Source organism: Cherax quadricarinatus, chromosome 6 (assembly GCF_038502225.1).
Source record: "Cherax quadricarinatus isolate ZL_2023a chromosome 6, ASM3850222v1, whole genome shotgun sequence".
Taxonomy (NCBI): Eukaryota; Metazoa; Arthropoda; class Malacostraca; order Decapoda; family Parastacidae; genus Cherax; species Cherax quadricarinatus.
The window spans coordinates 6,711,212-6,734,695 of record NC_091297.1 but is presented as its reverse complement, the minus strand read 5'-3'; the positions used below and the strand labels follow the sequence as shown (position 1 = coordinate 6,734,695).

General features: G+C 40.3%; 1 protein-coding gene across 2 annotated transcripts in view; it reads right to left on the bottom strand.

The window, feature by feature from the left end:
• The window catches only part of LOC128692658 (zinc finger protein ZFP2), a 39,005-nt gene extending 15,745 nt beyond the window's left edge, over nt 1-23,260 (bottom strand). For both annotated transcript variants that reach the window (XM_070080004.1, XM_053781921.2), the window contains exon 1: nt 23,180-23,260. In XM_070080004.1, coding sequence (XP_069936105.1) covers nt 23,180-23,252 — 73 coding nt within the window. In that variant the 5' untranslated portion in view covers nt 23,253-23,260. The remainder of the gene's footprint in view (nt 1-23,179) is intronic.
• Nucleotides 23,261-23,484: the final 224 nt, after the last annotated feature.

Genomic DNA, 23,484 nt, shown 5'->3' with positions numbered 1-23,484 from the left:
CTAAATGAAGAATAAATGACACTTACCTTTATTGAAGATGCAGCAATGACTGATGAGACACTGTGTCCTGGGAGTGCCTTTTCCTCCTGAGTACTGTAGGTCCTGTTTGGCATTTTCTTCCAGAACAGGCCTTATCACACTGTGTATGCCACTACGATTCTTAAATCTCTTAAACCAACCTTTGCTGGCTTTAAATTCACCAATATGAGCACTAGTTCCAGGCATTTTTCCCTGTTCACCTGGGTGTTAGTCGACTTGTGTGGGTTGCATCCTGGGAGACAAGATTAAGGACCCCAATGGAAATAAGTTAGACAGTCTTTGATGACACTGACTTTTTTGGGTTATCCTGGGTGGCAAATCCTCTGGGGTTAATTGTTTCTTGGTATTCTCAATAAGCCACACCAACAACGGTGCTACAGCAGCAGCAGCAGCTGACAGTGGTACAGCAGCAACAGACGATGCTACAGCAGCAGCAGACGATGCTACAGCAGCAACAGACGATGTTACAGCAGCAGCAGACGATGCTACAGCAGCAGCAGCAGCTGACGGTGGTACAGCAGCAACAGACGATGCTACAGCAGCAGCAGACGATGCTACAGCAGCAACAGACGATGTTACAGCAGCAGCAGACGATGCTACAGCAGCAGCAGCAGCTGACGGTGGTACAGCAGCAACAGACGATGCTACAGCAGCAGCAGACGATGCTACAGCAGCAACAGACGATGTTACAGCAGCAGCAGACGATGCTACAGCAGCAGCAGCAGCTGACGGTGGTACAGCAGCAACAGACGATGCTACAGCAGCAGCAGACGATGCTACAGCAGCAACAGACGATGTTACAGCAGCAGCAGACGATGCTACAGCAGCAGCAGCAGCTGACGGTGGTACAGCAGCAACAGACGATGCTACAGCAGCAACAGACGATGTTACAGCAGCAGCAGACGATGCTACAGCAGCAGCTGACAGTGGTACAGCAGCAACAGACGACGCTACAGCAGCAACAGACGATGTTACAGCAGCAGCAGACGATGCTACAGCAGCAGCAGCAGCTGACAGTGCAGCAGCAGCAGCAGCTGACAGTGCAGCAGCAGCAGCAGCTGTACCACCAATAGTAGCGATGGTTGATTGGGGTTTATTATACAACCTGGCCAGCTCGGAGACACGCACTCCACTTTCATACTTATCAATGATCTTTTTCTTCATCTCTATTGTAATTCTCACCCTTATTGCTGTAGGGTTGGCACTAGAAGCTTTCTTGGGGCCATGGTCACTGGCTGGTAAACAATGCCACCGGCGGAACATGTGAGCGTGGCTCAGGCCGCACATTGGACGCGTCTCGGACGAAAATCGGTGAGCGGGTTTTTAAGCGGTATGTGAGGCAAAATTTTGGCGATTAAAGCAAGCGGTATGCGGATTAATCGCTATGTGATGCCATCAGTATGCGGGGGTCCACTGTATATATATGACCAAAACAGTCAAAGGGTTAAATAACGGTCTACTGTAATTAAATTTGGGAAGACTAACCCTTCAAGGGTCCAAGAATTTAAAAAAAAAAAAAAATTGATATTTTTTCTTGTGAAATGGTAGAGAATCTTTTTCTGAATGTAATAAGACAATACGTACAAAATTTGATGGAAAACTGACGAAATTACACTATCATGAATTTTACTGTCAGCCATATTTACGCACTGCCGATTTTTGCCCACTTTGACTCCTATTTTACTCCAATTACGATATTTCAGTCAACCAAATTCTTAGCTGTTTCACTAGTATTACTTCTATTTTATTGACTGAGCACAAGAAACTGCCCAATCAACTATTTTAACTACCCAGTAAAGTGATCAAAAATTGGTATTTGGCCAATTTCACACAGTTCAAAATATTCCAATTTCAAAATAGGGTCCAGAATAAACAATGCAGGCATTCCTGGCACTAAAATAACATTTCCTCTGTTTATTAGTTACATTTCCAGACTTTCCAGATGAATTCCATTTTTATTTTTTATTTACATACATAAAGAATTTTTATTCACACCATAAAAAATAGAAGATTAACTGTTATGAAATATTGTAATACGTAATTGTATAAATAATATCAGCGCATTCATGAACGTTATTATTATAATCAAAGTCCTAAGCTGACAAGGAACGTGCAGTGCTGTGGGGCAGATAATAGTGCTGGGACTATAAACAGCTAGGTGGAGAGGGGATCAGAGGTGAAGGGAGACAAGGGCTGGAAGGGACGCTAGGGGCTGTGTGTCAAAGTTTGAATGGTACAGCAGTTGCTGACAAAAAGTCAAAAAGTGATCGTAAGTCAAAGGCAGGGCTGTCTGCAAAAAGGGAAGATAAGGTAAGAGTGGTAGAGCGGCAGCATCGGTGGCGGTAAATCCTGCAAGCTCACTGGTAAACCAGACAATCCACAAGAAAGTGAAGAACCAAAATAGGGACCCGACAAACCTTACAGAGGAACAGGGTGTCGTTCCATGAGATGCCCATGGGCAAGGTGAATATAGCCGACGCGGAGACAGGAGAGCGCAGTCTCCCAAGTACAGCAATGGTGGCAAGAAGATGACAACAAACCTAAAAGCAGTGTAATAGAGTCCAATTTGTTATGGTGCATGTCCAACCACTTTTGTTACCAACCGCTGCAAAGACGGACAGAGATGACTGTAAAATAATCCCTGAATGGAATACAGTGGACCCTCGACCAACGATAGTACTGTAATCCGTTCCAAAGAGCTTGTCCTTAGCCGAATTTATCGTTAGCCGAATTAATTTTCCCCATAAGAAATAATGGAAATCCAATTAATCCGTTCCATACACCCAAAAGTATGAAAAAAAAAATTTCACATGAAATATACATTTTCCTACTGAAGACTTACTCAGCCCTGTAACAACTTCAGACAGTATTACCAAGGCTGGCTCCTCCTCAGGAAAATTAGTGAATAGAAAAAGAAATAATAACAGACAAACAAACACTTTATTATATAGAAAATATAAAACACTTAAATATGAAATATTAATCCTACATTAAAGAAAATGAAAAATGAAAATTATAAATGATAACTGAATTCAACACTAATATATATAGGGGTGTCTGGTGTTGGTGACACTGAGTGTTGTTGAAATCGTAGCAGTTGCTGATGATGGGGGGGGGGTCTCAGGTGTTGGTTACAACCCACCGGTTCATTCTTCACAGTATAGCCTTGAGTATTATATCCCGATGACAGGAAAGCAGGTTCTTTACCACTGCAATGATGAGGGGTTACGTCCTGCAATTTCATACAGGTGCACAGGTAATTAAATCCAAAAAGGGGAAGTCTCAGGATGTTAGTCCATCTCCATCCGTTCTTCTCGTTGATTGACAGGTGACCCTCTCTGTCATCCAAGCTGAAAAGATAGACAGGTTACCCACTGCTTAAATAATCACTCTCCATGATAAGTACAATACCTAAAAGATGTGGTGATTATTACAACAGTCAACCTAGAGCAAGACTGAAAGGACTAAGTTTATTATTGGTCAAAAGTGAAGCTTTCCACCAATAAATCCACTAGTATACAAGGCAGGAATGTACTTACAGTAGTGCTGGGAGCTGAGAGTCTAGTGATTACTGTTTGGACCAGAGCCCCACACGTCACCTTTCGGGGGGGGGGGGGTGAAGAAGGAGGGGAAGGGATAGCGGGAGTAAAACTTACCCTACCTTAACAAGCAGCCGGCAGTCAAACTATCACTTTCGGGGTGGGGAAAAAAAGGCGGGAATAGCGGGAGCTTGACTTACCCTACCTTAACAAGTAGCCAGCAATGAAACTATCACTTTCGGGGAGGGGAAAAAAGGCGGGAATAGCGGGAGCTTGACTTACCCTACCTTAACAAGTAGCCGGCAATGAAACTATTGTTTCTATATACTCCCTCTCTACTCCTATCTATTGAACTTTTCCCTCACACACAATAAATACAGTGGAACCCCGGTATTCGATGGCATCGGTATCTGATAAATCCAGTACTCGATGCATTTTAACACAAAAATTTTGCCTCAGTATCCGATCGAAAACCCGGTATTCGATGCGATTCGTACGAGACGTGTCCACGTGTGGCCTGAACTGCCCCGTGTGTGCCAGTGTTTACAAGCCAGGCAGTGTGCGCGCATCTAAGGATACATTCGGTACATTCCATATTATCACTGTTTTTGGTGCTTGTTTCTGCAAAATAAGTCACCATGAGCCCCAAGAAAGCTTCTAGTACCAACCCTTCGAGAAAAAAGGTTTTAATGACTATTGAAATGAATAAAGAGATAATTGCAAAGTACGAAAGTGGAGTACGTGTGTCGGAGCTGGCCAGGTTGTATAGTAAACCCCAATCAACCATCTCTACTATAGTGACCAGGAAAACGGCAATCAAGGAAGCTGTTCTTGCAAAAGGTGCAACTGTGATTATGAAACAGTGACCGCAAGTGTTAGAAGATGTTGAGAGACTGTTATTGGTGTGGATAAATGAAAAACAGATAGCAGGGGATAGCATCTCTCAAGTGACCATTTGTGAAAAGGCTAGGCAGTTGCATGACGATTTGGTAAAGAAACTGCCTGCAACTAGTGCTGATGTGAGTGAATTTAAGGCCAGCAAAGGTTGGTTTGAAAGATTTAAGAATCGTAGTAGCATACATAGTGTGATTAGGCATGGTGAGGCTGCCAGTTCGGACCAAAAACGCAGCTGAAAAATATGTGAAGGAATTCAAGGAAATGTGTGCAAAGTGGCTTGAAGTGCAAACCTTTTTTGATGAAAATCACCCTGACACAGCTACTGCAAGCCGTGTTGGCAACCTGTACAATGACAATGTTGTGAACCACTTTAGGAAAGTCATAAAGGTACGAGAGGTACAGGCCTCTATGGACAGATATGTTGTGCGACAGAAGTCCAGTGACTCTCAAGCTGGTCCTAGCGGCATTAAAAGAAGAAGGGAAGTAACCCCACCAATATTCAAAACACTAAACCTACTCACCATACAAAACATCCATACTTATTACTGCACCTATTACATACATAGAACACTTAACTCTGATATTAACCTTCCCCTCAAACATCTCCTTGCCAACCTCAACAGAACACATGACCATAACACAAAGCACAGATCACTCTTTGATGTTCCTCGTGTCCATCTCACGCTATGCAAAAACTCAATGCACATAAAAGGCCCTAAAATCTGGAATTCATTACCTGTAAATATAAAAGAAACACTACCTGTTTATAAATTCAAGTCTCTTCTCAAAGATCACTTACTCACCCAAAACCAATTAAATACTGAATAACTGAACCTTATACAATGTATATCTTAAATGTTTCTCATAATTATATCACATAAACGTTAAAACTAAGACCCAATCTAACTTTGTTATTTTTTAAATACACTACCTAACAGAATACTCCATTCTACTGAATGTACAGCAATGCATGCAACCATATGACCTGTCTTTGTAATACTCATTTGTGCTTTATTGTTATCTGTTTACAATAATGTTTTATCACTGATTACATCATTGCTTAGTTAATCTTAAGTTAATTTTAAGCCTGCCCGTAATGCTATGCATACAAGTGGCTTTGGCATACTGCTCTTACCTGTATTTTTTTTGTACCTCTGTATGTTCAAATTATTAAATAAATAAATAAATAAATAAATAAATAAAAGGACTTGCTACCTCAAATTAGGTTGAGGGACTGATTACCTCATCTTCTGTACATAGTTCTCCTGTCTTCAAGTTATGTCCTGGAATTTGTATTGAAAAAGCCACTGGATGGCGAAACGTCTACAATAAAGATACTCAGATGTTGCACATGTGTCTCAATTTCATCTTGTTGGTATTGTATACCATTCTTGTACAACCTGTCAGACACTGCAACATCATGGAATCTTGATTCTGAGGACATGCACATAATCTTCAAGACTGCGACAACTACTACTACAACTAACCCATCTCTTTGGGTAGGACCTACTTCCACTGGGGAATCCCACCTACCAGTGACTATGCCCTCGTCTGCTACCCGTCCCATTTCCACCTGACGTTACTATATAAGCGTCAGGCGCCTTGCTTCTGCTTCAGAATCTCCACGACTATGGTGCTCTTCGCACCTACTGCTAGGTTGAGGGACTGATTACCTCATCTTCTGTACATAGTTCTCCTGTCTTCAAGTTATGTCCTGGAATTTGTATTGAAAAAGCCACTGGATGGCGAAACGTCTACAATAAAGATACCCAGATGTTGCACGTGTCTCAATTTCATCTTGCTACCTCAAGTCCTAATGGAAGGGGATTCCCCTTCTAAACAGTAACAACTTCGACGCTCTCCCCTCCTCCCATCCCATCAATCATCACCAGATCTTCATTAAAAGTAAGTGTCAATTATTCTATTATTATTCTATTGTTATTGTTATTTTAATTATTCTATTGCATTAAACTTAATATTTCATGTGGTAATTTTTTTTTTTTTTCATACTTTTGGGTGACTTGCACGGATTAATTTAATTTCCATTATTTCTTATGGGGAAAATTGATTCACTTTTCGATATTTTCGGTATTCAATGAGCTCTCAGGAACGGATTAATATCGAATACCGGGGGTCCACTGTACTATATTAAACTGCATCTGCCACTTCTCCGACCACTGCATCAGTCTATTCAAATCATCCTGGAGTGCTCTAATGTCCTCAATAGAATGAATTGGATGGCTTATTTTGGTGTCATCAGCAAATCTGCTGATGTCGCTATTTATTCCCTCATCTGTCATTTATGTAGATTGTGAACAACAAGGGGCTCAACACTGACCCCTGTGGAACACCGCTCGTGACATGCCCCCATTCTGATTTCTCCCCATTTATGCAAACTCTTTGCTGGCTATTTGACAACCATGCCTCTACCCAGGAAAAAATTTCTCCTCCTATTCCATGTGCCTTAAGTTTCCTCAAAAGCCTCTGATGTGGAACTCTATCGAAAGCTTTACTGAAGTCCATATACACAACATCATATTCATTACCATGATCTACCTCCTTAAATACCTTAGTGAAACAAGTTGGTAAATTCTTAAGACAGGAACACCCCTTAGTACAACCGTGTTGAGATTCATTTATCAATTTATGTCTATCAAGGTTGCTACGAATTGCCACGGCAATTATTGATTCCGTAAATTTTCCCACTATGGAGGTAAGGCTTATTGGTCTATAGTAGTTCGAAGCTAAGGACCTGTCACCTGCCTTGTATTACATTTGCCATTTTCCACTTATCAGGCACTATGCCAGTTTGTAGTGATATGTTGAAAAGATTAGCCCAAGGTTTGCTAAGTTCCTCTTTACATTCCTTTAAAACCCTTGCAAACAAATCAACGGGGCCTGGGGATTTGTTAGGTTTTAATTTCTTTATTTGTCAGAGGACCATACCACTAGTTACCGCAATCATGCATAGTTTATTATCGTCCTGTTCTACATAATTTATTATTTCTGGAATTTCGCCAGTAGTATCTTCCTGAGTAAAAACCGAGAGGAAGTAAGAATTGAAAATTTTACACATATCCTTATCGCTGTCAGTGATCTGACCTGAGCTACTCTTAAGTAGGCCAATCTTGTCTCTAATCTTACTTCTGTATACCTGAAAGAACCCTTCTGGGTTAGTCTTCAAATTCCTTGCGACCTTAGCCTCATAATCCCTTTTTGATTTACTTATTCCTTTTTTTACTTATCTCTTTAATTGAATAGTACACTGATTTCTTAACTGTCCATCCCCTCTTTTGATACACCTATATATGCCTCTCTTGACCAATGAGATGTTTTAATCTATTGTTCATCCATTTGGGATCACTTTTGTTAGATCTAATCTCCCTACTCTGAGCAAAAGTTGACTAAGCAGCTAGAACTATGCTCTGAAAAACGTCATATTGGCAACCAACACCAGCTACCTGACCCATAGTCTGATCATCCCAATTTAGCCCACCCAAGTAATTTTTCAGTCCCATGAAATTGGCCAAGTGGAAGCCTGGGACAGAGACTTAATTGCGGTTTACTTGGTAATTCCATAATATATTAAAAGTAAGTGATTTGTTATCACTTTCCCTAAGCTCATCATTAACCTCAAGATTATTAACCCTTCCAGGGTCGCCAAGCCCTTTCCGAGACTTGATCTCAGGGTTGCCCAAATTTAAAAAAAAAAAAAAAAAAATCTTGTGAAAAGATAGAGAATCTTTTCCCGATCATAATGACACCAAAGGTATGAAATTTGATGGAAACTTACGGAATTATGCTCTCGCGAAGTTAGCGGTCTCGACGATGTGTACGCATCGGCAATTTTGCCCACTTTGAGCCCTATTTTCGGCCAATTCCAGGTGTACTAGTCGACAAAAATCATAACTATTTTGCTAGAACTCCATTTTTTCTATCGAATGAGTACAAGAAACCACCCATTTACCGATTTCAACTACCCAATAAAGTGGTCAGAATTTAGCAATTTTGCCAATTTCACACAAATTTCAAAAGATGCTAATTTCCAAATAGGGTCCAGAATAAACAAGAAAGACATTACTGGCACTAAAATAACAAGTTCTCTGTTCGTTAGTCACATCCCCAGGCCCCTCTTATATTTTTTTGGCTTTCCACTTTGAATTTTTATTCTTACAAAAAATAGAAGATTTGCTGTTATGCAGACTACTGCATTAGTGTAGAAATGGTATAAATAATATCAGCACACTTGTGAAAGAATATTAGACTCACCAGTTGACGTGTATTGGACGCTTGGTATTTGTTTACTTTTGAACTTTGGTAAAAATCGAACATTTCTGCTACTTTGAGCTCAATTTCAAGGTACTTTTCATTATAAAACCAGTCAAAATCATCTCAATTTCTGTAATATGCCTTCCATTCTATAAAATGAGACCAGGAAAATTAGAATACAACCATAAATACCATACGAAAATACAGTGCAAAGTCGCTGTTTTAATCCAAAAACACGGTCAAAGTTTTTTTTTTCTCATTACGCATTGTGTACTACAGGATCTTTTTTATACTGCATACACTGACCACATAGACCCATTCTTTCATATGTAGGCCTAACAGCTCTCACTAGATTTGAGGGCGTTAGAATTTAAGCGTACTAGTACGTCAAAAACCCTGGGGCGTAAGCCGTACTAGTATGGCCGAAACCCTGAAAGAGTTACTTAGTGAATCTTTGTTGGCAAGGACCAAGTCAAGCAGATTGTTTCTTCTAGTTGGTTCTGTCACAAACTGTTTTAGAAAGCAATCCTGAACTGTACCAAGAAAGTCACTAGACTCAAGATTTCCTGCCAAATTGTTCCAATCAATTCATCTAAAGTTAAAATCTCCCATTAACACAACATTTTCATATCTAGACGCCTTATGAATTTCGTCCCATAGCAGCTTTCTGCACTCCCTATCAAGGTTTGGGGGCCTATAATTCACACCAAAAATTAATTTTTCATGCCCCTCGAGAAACTGTAGCCAAACAGATTCTGTGTCCGATGTTTCTAATCTTATATCATGTCTAACACAACAATTTAAATTATCTCGGGCATACATCGCCACTCCACCACCCTTCCTGTTGACCCTATCAGTGTGGAATAGTTTATAACCCTGTATGCTACATTCAGAAGGCATTTCTCTATCCTTCAAGTTAAACAGGTCTCTGTTATAACAATAATATCTATATTACCTGCACTTGCAAGTAATCTTAACACATCTATCTTATTTCTTAGACTCCTACTATTTGTACAGTAAACCTTAAGGGAGCTAGTCACTCGTTGCCCTCCACTATCTCTCTCTGTTTGTTGATCAATTGCTTTGCCTTTACTTAGGAACTTTATTCTGAATATTGTCTTTTAAACATATCCCTGAGATATCCTGGTAATATCTGTTGTTTCCAACAATAATACTGCAGCCTGATTGTTTCCCACAAACACCCATACTCTATAAATAACAAAAAAAGGCACAATACCGTGACTGGAACAATACACAAAAAACCCGCACATAGAAGAGAGAAGCTTATGACGACATTTCAGTCCGACTTGGACCATTTACAAAGTCACACTATAATCTATCAGTTTAAAGTCTTAGACAAGTCATCTGTGGCCCAATGAAACTTTGTTATTTTTAATTACATTGCCTAACAGAATTCTCCATTCTACTGAATGCACAGCAACACAGTAAAAGACCATACGACCTGTCTTTGAAATACTCATTTGTGCTTAACTGTTAACTGTTTACAACAATGTTTACCACTGAATATATCATTGCTTAGTTAATCTTAAGTTAATTTTAAGCCTGACCATAATGCTCTGCATACAAGGGGCTTTGGCATGTTACACTTAACCACTGTAATTCCTTTTACTTCTATGAATCATGTTCAAATTAATAAATAAATAAATAAATAAATAAATTATCCCCTCAATTGAATTGGCTAATGTAACCACTCCAGCCCCAGAGAGATGAACCCCATCCCTTGCATACATATCATGTTTGCCGTAGAATTTGTCCCGGTTATCAATGAATGGGACTGGAAGTTCCTTGCAGTACCTATCTAACCAGCAATTTATACTAATTGCCCTAGACATCCACTCAATGTCATATTACTAGTACTTTACTCCATCCTTCTTCCTGTACATATCCTACTTCATAGCCCATGAATGCAGATACTGAATGATTTAAATTTACTTTCTTATTACAAAGATAAGCAATATTCTTAACCCTTTCAGGGTCCGTCCCGTAGATCTACGGCTTTACGTTCAGGGTCCAAACCGTAGATCTACGCCATGAGCTCAGCTCACTCTGATAAACTGTGAGTGGTACATTTGGGCCTAGATATGAGAGAATACATCTATGTGGTATGTGTGCACCACATAAAACAGATCCTGCAGCACACTGTGTATAATGAGAGAAAAAAAATTAAATCATGATTTTTCGATTAAAACAGCAACTTTGCAGTGTTTTTTCGTATGTTTTTTATAGTTGTATTTGCGATATCTTGGTCTCATTTGATAGAATGGAAGACATATTACAGAAATAGAGATGACTTTGATTGGTTTTAGCACTGGAAATGGCTTGAAACTGAGCTCAAAGTAGCAGAAATGTTAAATTTTTGCCGATGTTCAAGAGTAAACAAACGACCTCACACGTCTAATACACATCAGCTGGTGGGTCTAATATACATTCACAAATATGGTGATATTTATACAATTATTACAGTATTGCATAACAGTAAATCTTCTATTTTTTGGTGTGAATAAAAATTCATTATGTGAATAAAAAATCAAAATGGAATTTATTTGTAAAGCCTCAAAACATAACTAATGAACAGAGGAAATGTTAGTTTAGTGCCAGGAATGCCTACATTGTTCATTCTGGACCCTATTTTGAAATTGGAATATTTTGAACTTTGTGTTAAATTGGCCAAATTAACAATTTCTGATCACTTTATTTTGTAGTTGAAACAGTTGACTTGGCGATTTCTTGTGCTCAATCGATAGAATAGAAGTAATACTAGTGAAATAGCTAAGAATTTGGTTGATTGGAATAATGTAATTGGCCTAAAATGGGAGTCAAAGTCGGCAAAATCGCCGATTCGTAAATATCGCTGACACATCAAAATTCGCGAGAGCATAATTTCGTCAATTTTCCACCAAATTTCGTACTTTTTGTTTTATTACCTTCACAAAAAGATTCTCTACGATTTCATAAGAAAAAATAACAAATTTTTTTTTTGAAAATTCTTGGACACTGGTGCGTGACTCCAGATTTGGGCCTTGGACCCTGAAAGGGTTAAAACCATAATAACCATTTTTATTACACAGAAAAATCAAGCATAAACTATTCTCAGCAATAACAAGAATATATCAATATTTAATTACAGTGATGCATCCCTGAGTAAACACTATGATGACTTTATAGCATTTCTAGAATCTTTAAATGCTAAAGGCTTTTAATTTTCTTAAGGAAACCTAGCTCAATTTGCAGGTTCGAATCCTGCTGTGGACTGAGAGAGAATGTTTGTAAATAATTTCGTCAAGGGTGATCTTTGCTGAATGAAAATGTGTTTTCTTCAAACCGCTTGTTCACTCTAGGCTAGAATACTGCTGTACACTAACTGCCCCTTCAAGACAGGCAAAATTGCTGACCTGGAGAGTATACAAAGAGCTTTCACTGCACACAATTATGATAAGGCACTTAACCCTTAAACTGTCCAAACGTAGATCTACGTCCACATGTGGGGGGCTCCGAACGTAGATCTACGTTTTTTTACATGCTTTCAAATAGGGAAAATCAAATGAGCATAGATCTATGTTTGGGCAGCTTAACCCTTTCAGGGTCCAGAGGTCCTCTCGGAGACTTCTTCTCAGGGTCCCCCAAATTTCAAAAAAAAAAAATGATTTTTTCTCATGAAAAGACAGAGAATCTTGTCCCGATCATAATGACACCAAAAGTATGAAATTTGATGGAAAACGTATGGAATTATGCTCTAGCGAAGTTAGTGATCTCGACAATGTTTATGCATGGCGATTTTGCCCACTTTCAGCCCTATTTTCGGCCAATTCCAATGTACCTGGAGTATTACCTGGAGAGAGTTCCGGGGGTCAACGCCCCCGCGGCCCGGTCTGTGACCAGGCCTCCTGGTGGATCAGAGCCTGATCAACCAGGCTGTTGCTGCTGGCTGCATGCAAACCAACGTACGAGCCACAGCCCGGCTGGTCAGGAACCGACTTTAGGTGCTTATCCAGTGCCAGCTTGAAGACTGCCAGGGGTCTGTTGGTAATCCCCCTTATGTATGCTGGGAGGCAGTTGAACAGTCTCAGGCCCCTGACACTTATTGTATGGTCTCTTAACATGCTAGTGACACCCCTGCTTTTCATTGGGGGGATGTTGCATCGTCTGCCAAGTCTTTTGCTTTCGTAGTGAGTGATTTTCGTGTGCAAGTTCGGTACTAGTCCCTCTAGGATTTTCCAGGTGTATATAATCATGTATCTCTCCCACCTGCGTTCCAGGGAATACAGGTTCAGGAACCTCAAGCACTCCCAGTAATTGAGGCGTTTTATCTCCGTTATGCGCGCCGTGAAGGTTCTCTGTACATTTTCTAGGTCAGCAATTTCACCTGCCTTGAAAGGTGCTGTTAGTGTGCAGCAATATTCCAGCCTAGATAGAACAAGTGACCTGAAGAGTGTCATCATGGGCTTGGCCTCCCTAGTTTTGAAGGTTCTCATTATCCATCCTGTCATTTTTCTAGCAGATGCGATTGATACAATGTTATGGTCCTTGAAGGTGAGATCCTCCGACATGATCACTCCCAGGTCTTTGACGTTGGTGTTTCGCTCTATTTTGTGGCCAGAATTTGTTTTGTACTCTGATGAAGATTTAATTTCCTCGTGTTTACCATATCTGAGTAATTGAAATTTCTCATCGTTGAACTTCATATTGTTTTCTGCAGCCCACTGAAAGATTCGGTTGATGTCCGCCTGGAGCCTTGCAGTGTCTGCAATGGAAGACACTGTCATGCAGATTCGGGTGTCATCTGCAAAGGAAGACACGGTGCTGTGGCTGACATCCTTGTCTATGTCGGATATGAGTATGAGGAACAAGATGGGAGCGAGTACTGTGCCTTGTGGAACAGAGCTTTTCACAGTAGCTGCCTCGGACTTTACTCTGTTGACGACTACTCTCTGTGTTCTGTTAGTGAGGAAATTATAGATCCATCGACCGACTTTTCCTGTTATCCCTTTAGCACGCATTTTGTGCGCTATTACGCCATGGTCACACTTGTCGAAGGCTTTCGCAAAGTCTGTATATATTACATCTGCATTCTTTTTATCTTCTAGTGCATTTAGGACCTTGTCGTAGTGATCCAATAGTTGAGACAGACAGGAGCAACCTGTTCTAAACCCATGTTGCCCTGGGTTGTGTAACTGATGGGTTTCTAGATGGGTGGTGATCTTGCTTCTTAGGACCCTTTCAAAGATTTTTATGATATGGGATGTTAGTGCTATCGGTCTGTAGTTCTTTGCTGTTGCTTTACTGCCCCCTTTGTGGAGTGGGGCTATGTCTGTTGTTTTCAGTAACTGTGGGACGACCCCCGTGTCCATGCTCCCTCTCCATAGGATGGAAAAGGCTCGTGATAGGGGCTTCTTGCAGTTCTTGATGAACACGGAGTTCCATGAGTCTGGCCCTGGGGCAGAGTGCATGGGCATGTCATTTATCGCCTGTTCGAAGTCATTTGGCGTCAGGATAACATCGGATAGGCTTGTGTTAACCAAATTTTGTGGCTCTCTCATAAAAAATTTGTTTTCATCTTCGACTCTCAGTCTGGTTAGCGGCTTGCTAAAAACTGAGTCATATTGGGACTTGAGTAGCTCACTCATTTCCTTGCTGTCATCTGTGTAGGGCCCATCTTGTTTAAGTAGGGGCCCAATACTGGATGCTGTTCTCGACTTTGATTTGGCATAGGAGAAGAAATACTTTGGGTTTCTTTCGATTTCATTTATGGCTTTTAGTTCTTCCCGCGATTCCTGACTCCTATAAGATTCCTTAAGCTTGAGTTCGATGCTTGCTATTTTTCTGACCAGTGACTCCCTACGCATTTCAGATATATTGACCTCTTTTAGCCGCTCTGTTATTCTTTTCCGTCGCCTGTAAAGGGAGCGCCTGTCTCTTTCTATTTTACATCTACTCCTCCTTTTTCTTAGAGCAGTGGTTCCCAAACTGGGGGTAAATTACCCCCTGGGGGTAATTTAACCATTTTTGGGGGGTAATGGAGGGGTGACAGAAAAAAAGTTATGAATTCTGAAAATCAAGAAAACAATGCGGTACCCGGTATGAGGATTATTTTTAACTTTGTCTTAGTATATAAAGTTGTAAAGTAAACCTATTATAAGTAAGTAATAAAGTTAAACCAAATAACAATAAACATCAAAAACTAATATACAGTATTAGAAAAGAAGAAATATATAGCTAAGTGTGTGGAAACCCAAAAGTATTTTGACAAGTATGCTTCAGGACAAAAGTCACTCAGTAGCCCAGATCGACCTGTCCAGTACGCCTCACTCACTTCCTGAGGCTGCCTCTATTTCACACTGTCAGTTTATCTGTGAGCATCAGCCGAGGTAGACATAAGCTGGTATGTATGTGTACTGCCCTGTGCAGTATATAGTTAGTATTTACCCACAGTTACTGTGAATTTGTAGCTATTATTAATTTTATATATAATGTATGTGTGGTTCTTACGTCTTCAATGGTTTTGCTAGGATTAGCAGAGTATGCGAGGCTGTATACGTTCACGTTTAGCCATGTATATCAATAATAACAACATTTTATGAAAGGGGTAACATGCTTTATGTGGCATGTTAAATTGGGTAACAAGCTGAAAACGTTTGGGAACCACTGTCTTAGAGGAATAAGCCTTGTGCATACATCGAGTGCCACCAAGTTAATCTGTTCTAGGCATACGTTGGGTTCTGTGTTGCTTAGTATATCTTCCCAGCTTATATCGGTTAGGACTTGGTTTACTTGGTCCCACTTTATGTTCTTGTTATTGAAGTTGAATTTGGTGAATGCTCCCTTGTGACTAGTCTCATTATGTCGGTCTGGGGCTCCACGCATACATGTCTGAACCTCAATTATGTTGTGATATGAGTATATTGTTTTTGATATGGTGACATTTCTTATCAGATCATCATTGTTAGTGAAGATGAGGTCTAGTGTATTCTCCAGTCTAGTAGGCTCTATTATTTTCTGGTTTAAATTGAATTTTGTGCAGAGATTTAAAAGCTCGTGCGAATGTGAGTTTTCATCAGAGCTGCCTCCTGGTGTTATTACTGCAACAATATTATTTGCTATATTCCTCCATTTTAGGTGCCTTAAGTTGAAATCCCCCAGGAGCAAGATGTTGGGTGCAGGAGCTGGAAGATTTTCCAAACAGTGGTCAATTTTTAACAGCTGTTCCTGGAATTGCTGGGATGTTGCATCCGGAGGCTTGTAGACTACCACAATGACTAGGTTTTGGTTCTCGACCTTTACTGCTAAAACTTCCACTACATCATTTGAGGCATTTAGCAGTTCTGTGCAAACAAGTGACTGCAATGTACAGTCAATGTACTAGTCAACAAAAATCATAACTATTTCGCTAGAACTCCATTTTTTCTATCGAATGAGTACAAGAAACCACCAATTTACCGATTTCAACTATCCAATACAGTGGTCAGAATTTAGCAATTTTGCCAATTTCACACAAATTTCAAAAGATGCCAATTTCCAAATAGGGTCCAGAATAAACAAGAAAGACATTCCTGGCACTAAAATAACATTTCCTCTGTTCATTAGTCACGTCCCCAGGCCACTCGTACATTTTTTTTTCCTTTCCACTTTGAATTTTTATTCTCACAAAAAAAATAAGATTTACTGTTATGCAGACTACTGCATTAGTGTAGAAATGGTGTAAATAATATTGGCGCACTTGTGAAAGAATACTAGACTCACCAGTTGATGTGTATTGGATGCTTAGCATGATTTGTTTACTTTTGAACTTTGGTAAAAATCGAACATTTCTGCTACTTTGAGCTCAATTTCAAGGTACTTTTCATTGTAAAACCAGTCAAAATCATCTCAATTTCTGTAATATGTCTTCCATTCTATACAATGAGACAAGGAAAACTAGAATACAACAATAAATACCATACAAAAATATAGTGCAAAGTCTCTGTTTTAATCCAAAAACACGGTCAGTTTTTTTTTTCTCATTACGCACTGTGTGCTGCAGGATTTTTTTATACTGCGCACATTGACCACATAGACCCATTCTTTCATATGTAGGCCTACCAGCTTTCTCTCACTAGATTTGAAGGCGCTAGAATTTATGCGCACTAGTACGTCATGGACACTGGTGCGTAAGCCATACTAGTATGCCCGAAACCCTGAAAGGGTTAAGGGTTAAATTACTGGAAACAGTTGAAGTACCTTGATTTGTATTCCCTGGAATGCAGGTGAGAGAGATACATGATAATATACAATTGGAAAATTCTAGAGGGATTAGTACCAGACTTCCACACAAAAATCACTCCCTATGAAAGCAAAAGACTCGGCAGGAGATGCAACATTACCCCAATGAAAAGCAGGGGTGCCACGATTACACAGAGACAACTTAATAAATGTCAGGGGCCCAAGACTGTTCAACTGCCTCCCAGCATACATAAGGGGGCTTACCACTAGACCCCTGACTGTCTTCAAGAAGGTGCTGGACAGGCACCTAAAGTCAGTATCTGACCAGCTGGGCTGTCATTCGTACATCAGTTTGCGTGTGGCCAGCAGTAACAGCCTGGTTGATCAGACCCTGATCCACTACAAGGCCTGGTCTCAAACCAAGCCGCAGGGGCACTAACTCCCGAAACCCTTTCCAGGTATACTTCAGGTAAACATAACAAAAGACATCTTTGCTCTACCTGCATACACAGCCATTCACATCCACAGGCCTGATTAATTAAATGTGGGAAGGTACTGCATTCTACTATTTTAATTAATTAATATGAAGTAACTCTACATATGCCAGGAATGAACTCTAGGTATTCCTGGAGTATACCTGGTGAGGGTTTCAGGGGCCAACGCCCCCGCGGCCCGGGCTGTGACCAGCCGTGTACTCCAGGTGAATATTTTTTTGCCAATTTTATAACCAAAAATTAAAGAACTACAACTACAGTTGGAGCAGTCTACAAGTTATCTCTTACTAATATTGCCATGATGCACTGAGTGCCACCAGATACTGAGTGTCCCTGGTGCAATCCTCAGCATGGATGGAAACATTAGGCATGTTTCCTTACACCTGCTGTCCCTGTTCACCTAGCAGTAAGTAGGTACCTGGCTGTTATTTGACTGGTGTGGGTCACATTCTGGAGGACAACAATCCCCAATGGCTCACTGACTCTCTTGGGTTATCTTAGGTGGCTAACCCTCCGAGTTAAAAATTTGAACAAATCTTATTTTATCTTACTTTCTGGAGACTTCAATATAACCCTTATCCAAGCTGAAGACCCTGAAGTAGCTAGTTTCCTTAACAATATGTACAACTGCCTACTAATATTAGATAAAATTAAGCCTACAAGAATCTGATATAAATGCATCTTCACTTGACCATATATGAACCAATATAATAGTTCCTCTCAAAGTGAAGACAATTACAGACAATACTACTGATCATTACCCTACCTTCCTTGTAACCGTGTAAATTACCACTTGAAACTGGTAACATCTCATTCTGTCTCCATGATGAGACATCAGTAAATAACTTCATTACAACAGTAAGTGACATTGACCGGCACAGAAGGTTTACCAACAATTGGGAAATTGACAAATGGGTCAGCATTTATCTACAAAAAAATACAAAGTCTACAAGAGAGTCTTATTAAAACGAAGCAGATCACAGCCAAGAGACTAAGTAGCCCGTGACTAACAAACAGCATCCTCAGGCCCCCCCCCCCCCCAAAAAAAAAAGACTAAAAACTATAGTAAGTCTATTTAGGTTCAGGTATACATAAGTACAATTATCATAGTGTAAATTACCTAGGATAACCCAGAAAAGTCAAAGTGACTTATTTCCATAAGGAAATCTAAGCAATTATATTATGCCAGCACATTTAATGAAATAAAAGGGGATATGAAATGACCTAAAAAAACTGACCAAAACCAATGATGCTGTTCTAGCCAAACCCAATGAACCTTACATCAAGAGTTGCAGAAGAGTGGAACAAACTCACAGGTATAATAACTGAGGTAAGAACTTTTAGTAGTTTTAAATATAGGCTGGATGGGTTCATGAATGGGTCAGAGTTGGACATACCTAGCATGGACCAGCAGGACTGCCACAATGTTCATTATATTGACAAAACCTTCTACATTATATTTATGAACATAACAGGTGTTGCCCAGCTGAACATAACAATTGACAACACTCTTATTGCTAAATGTAATGAGGGTAAATTCCTGGGACTGCACCTTGACAGCAATCTGAAATTCAACACCTGTATCCAACAAATAACAAAAAAGTATCCAGAACAGTTGGGATCCTCTCTAAGATATGTTACTATGTACCACAATCAGCCCTACTCACACTATTCAGTCATCTATCCCTACCTGGGGATCAACAGCAGCAACTCACCTAAAGCCAATAATAACCCAATAGAAAGCTGCAGCAAGAATTATCTCACAATCCAGTGCTAGACAGCCCCCCATCCTCTTCAAACACCTAAACCTACTCACTGTACAGAACATTCACACCTACTGTGCAACCTACATTTACAGAACCATAAATTCTAATATTAATCCTGAACTAAAACACTTTCTTGATAGTTGCAACAGGACCCATAGACACAATACCAGACACAAAAATCTCTATAACATACCTCGTGTCCTGCTAAACCTCTACAAAAATTGAAGTACAGTGGAACTCTGGATTTCGTATGGTCCACATATTGTACAATTCGGATTTAGAACACTTTTTTAGGTGAAATTTTGGTCCGGATTTAGTACCTCCATCCGGAAATCATACGTATCAGATGCATCTGCTCATATGTTTGTGACTCAGTCTGCCTTTGTTACTCATTGAGTAAACATTACTCCGTGCATTCATCCGAAACATTTCGTAATAATCCATTGTTTTTTGTGCTTGTGACTGCTAAATAAGCCACCATGGGGCCAAAGAAAGTCCAGAGTGCCAGCCCTTTGATAAAGAAGGCAAGAAACATGACAGCATTCTTCAGTGATTCAGTGATTCTACAATATGTATGATACTGTAATAAAGTTGGTAGAATTACCGACAATATGTAAAGTAAAAGGACACAAGTGCAACTAATGTGACATTTTATTGTGGCAACATTTCGCTCTCCAGGAGCTTTATCAAGCTGTTACAAACAATACATGGACACAGAGGGTATATATAGGCTCAGAGTGCGGTGCAATACTAGTGGTAGTAGTAGTAGTAGAAGTAATACAATATGTAGAACAATTAACTTGCACATGAGTAAACGATATAAAAGCTATTACTTGGGAAACATAAAAATTGGTTAGACAAATATTTCTATTGGAGGCTGGATAAAGAAGGCCTGTTTCAAAGTTCATTCTCTGTAATGTGCTGTGTAGTATTAACAGGAGAGACTATGTGATGGCAGGATTTACTGTTTTTAGGAGGATTCTTGCTAAGACTTCAGAGATGGTGAAGCTGCCTTTGTTTTAATTGTATTGGAAACAGCTATTAGTGAAGATTCAAGGCACTTGCGTCTGCAGAAATTAGTTTCTTTGATCACTAGTTGGTTTTCAAAACTATTCATCACACACATGAGCTTTAATAAAAACAGTGTATCATGCCAAGACAAATCCAATCCCATTACTTAATTTACCATTTGTAACATTCTTATATGTTTATACTACCTCACTATTATAAATCTAATTATGTATCTAATAATGTATGTTATTAGATACATCAATATTTACCTGGAGTTTACCTGGAGAGAGTTCCGGGGGTCAACGCCCCGGTGGCCCTGTCTGTGACCAGGCCTCCTGGTGGATCAGAGCCTGATCAACCAGTGTCATGCCCACACTCTGGCTTACTGACTGGCTTAATTGCAAAATCCGGGTCAACCCCTCAGAGATTGAAGCAATTAGCACACGAACTCAGCCAGGAAGCTTGAAACTGGTTACAGGTAACTGGTACTACTGAGACCAGGCTGTTACTGCTGGCTGCACGCAAACCAACGTACGAGCCACAGCCCGGCTGGTCAGGTACCGACTTTAGGTGCTTGTCCAGTGCCAGCTTGAAGACAGCCAGGGGTCTATTGGTAATCCCCCTTATGTATGCTGGGAGGCAGTTGAACAGTCTCGGGCCCCTGACACTTATTGTATTGTCTCTTAACGTGCTAATGACACCCCTGCTTTTCATTGGGGGATGTTGCATCGTCTGCTGAGTCTTTTGCTTTCGTTGTGAGTGATTTTTGTGTGCAAGTTCGGTACTAGTCCCTCTAGGATTTTTTTTTTTTTTTTTTTTTTTTTATCACACTGGCCAATTCCCACCAAGGCAGGGTGGCCCGAAAAAGAAAAACTTTCACCATCATTCACTCCATCACTGTCTTGCCAGAAGGGTGCTTTACACTACAGTTTTTAAACTGCAACATTAACACCCCTCCTTCAGAGTGCAGACACTGTACTTCCCATCTCCAGGACTCAAGTCCGGCCTGCCGGTTTCCCTGAACCCCTTTATAAATGTTACTTTGCTCACACTCCAACAGCACGTCAAGTATTAAAAACCATTTGTCTCCATTCACTCCTATCAAACACGCTCACGCATGCCTGCTGGAAGTCCAAGCGCCTCGCACACAAAACCTCCTTTACCCCCTCTCTCCAACCTTTCCTAGGCCGACCCCTACCCCGCCTTCCTTCCACTACAGACTGATACACTCTTGAAGTCATTCTGTTTCGCTCCATTCTCTCTACATGTCCGAACCACCTCAACAACCCTTCCTCAGCCCTCTGGACAACAGTTTTGGTAATCCCGCAGCTCCTCCTAACTTCCAAACTACGAATTCTCTGCATTATATTCACACCACACATTGCCCTCAGACATGACATCTCCACTGCCTCCAGCCTCCTCCTCGCTGCAACATTCATCACCCATGCTTCACACCCATATAAGAGCGTTGGTAAAACTATACTCTCATACATTCCCCTCTTTGCCTCCAAGGACAAAGTTCTTTGTCTCCACAGACTCCTAAGTGGAGACAAAGAACTTAGTCCTTGGAGGCAAAGAGGGAAATGTATGAGAGTATAGTTTTACTAACGCTCTTATATGGGATTTTCTAGGTGTATATAATTATGTATCTCTCCCGCCTGCGTTCCAGGGAATACAGGTTCAGGAACTTCAAGCGCTCCCAGTAATTGAGGTGTTTTATCTCTGTTTTGCGCACCATGAAGGTTCTCTGTACATTTTCTAGGTCAGCAATTTCACCTGCCTTGAAAGGTGCTGTTAGTGTGCAGCAATATTCCAGCCTAGATAGAACAAGTGACCTGAAGAGTGTCATCATGGGCTTGGCATCCCTAGTTTTGAAGGTTCTCATTATCCATCCTGTCATTTTTCTAGCAGATGCGATTGATACAATGTTATGGTCCTTTAAGGCGAGATCCTCTGACATGATCACTCCCAGGTCTTTGACGTTGGTTTTCCGCTCTATTTTGTGGCCGGAATTTGTTTTGTACTCTGATGAAGATTTAATTTCCTCGTGTTTACCATATCGGAGTAATTGAAATTTCTCATCGTTGAACTTCATATTGTTTTCTGCAATCAAATGAAAGATTTGGTTGATGTCCGCCTGGAGCCTTGCAGTGTCTGCAATGGAAGACACTGTCATGCAGATTCGGGTGTCATCTGCAAAGGAAGACACGGTGCTGTGGCTGACATCCTTGTCTATGTCGGATATGAGGATGCGGAACAAGATGGGAGCGAGTACTGTGCCTTGTGGAACAGAGCTTTTCACCGTAGCTGCCTCGGACTTTACTCTGTTGACGACTACTCTCTGTGTTCTGTAAAAATTCTGTAAAAATTAGTATTAGTTTGCCTGAAATACCTAGGAATGCTAGTGGCCTTCTCTGTAATTAATATTTTATAATGTATTTTATAATATGTAAACCACACATTATTTTACAAGGAAATAAACATTGTTATTTTCATATTTTTTTATTACAATGATCATAAGTTTTCTTCTTTCTCCCCTTGTATATTTACCTCGTCAAGTACCAACATAAAATAAGCTATACAATATTTCAATGGCTTTCCTTTTCGAGATATAAAAAATAAATCACAAACTTAACTGAGGTGAACTTTAACATCTTTCGTGAATCAGGAACCAAAACTACTCAGGATTGCCAGCGATATACAACACAATTTCTAATAAAAAAACCATACGTGAATACAGTAATAACGATCGTTCAACTAGCCACCAACGTAGCAAAAACCCCAGCAATTAAACCCTTGTTCAGTTTTTAGTTGCTGGCAGACACCCGCCCACATCTCGTCCCTCCTCCTGGCGCATTACTGACGCGCTTTCTCAAGAGAATCTCAAGGAATTGGAATAAAAGGCAGGTAATGCATGCATGTTGAGAGAGAGGAATTAGTGTCATACCTGTGTGGTGTTGTGGTGTAGTGTAGTGTGGTGGTGATGGTGGTGCAGACGACCTCACCTCCACCATCACCATGTAAACAAAATGCCACAACCAACTCAACACAAAACCCAAACTTTGTTCCAAAAAACGTACAAAAATAATCACTGTTATATCACTCTCATCTTTTTTGCATTTCACAACTGCTTATATTATATCCATGAATGCGTAAGTATTTAAGTTGTTTTTCAAGAGGAAGTTTTCATGGTTATTTGTGTTTTAATTTGACTAAATTTGGCTTGTCTGATGTATGATAATACATATAATT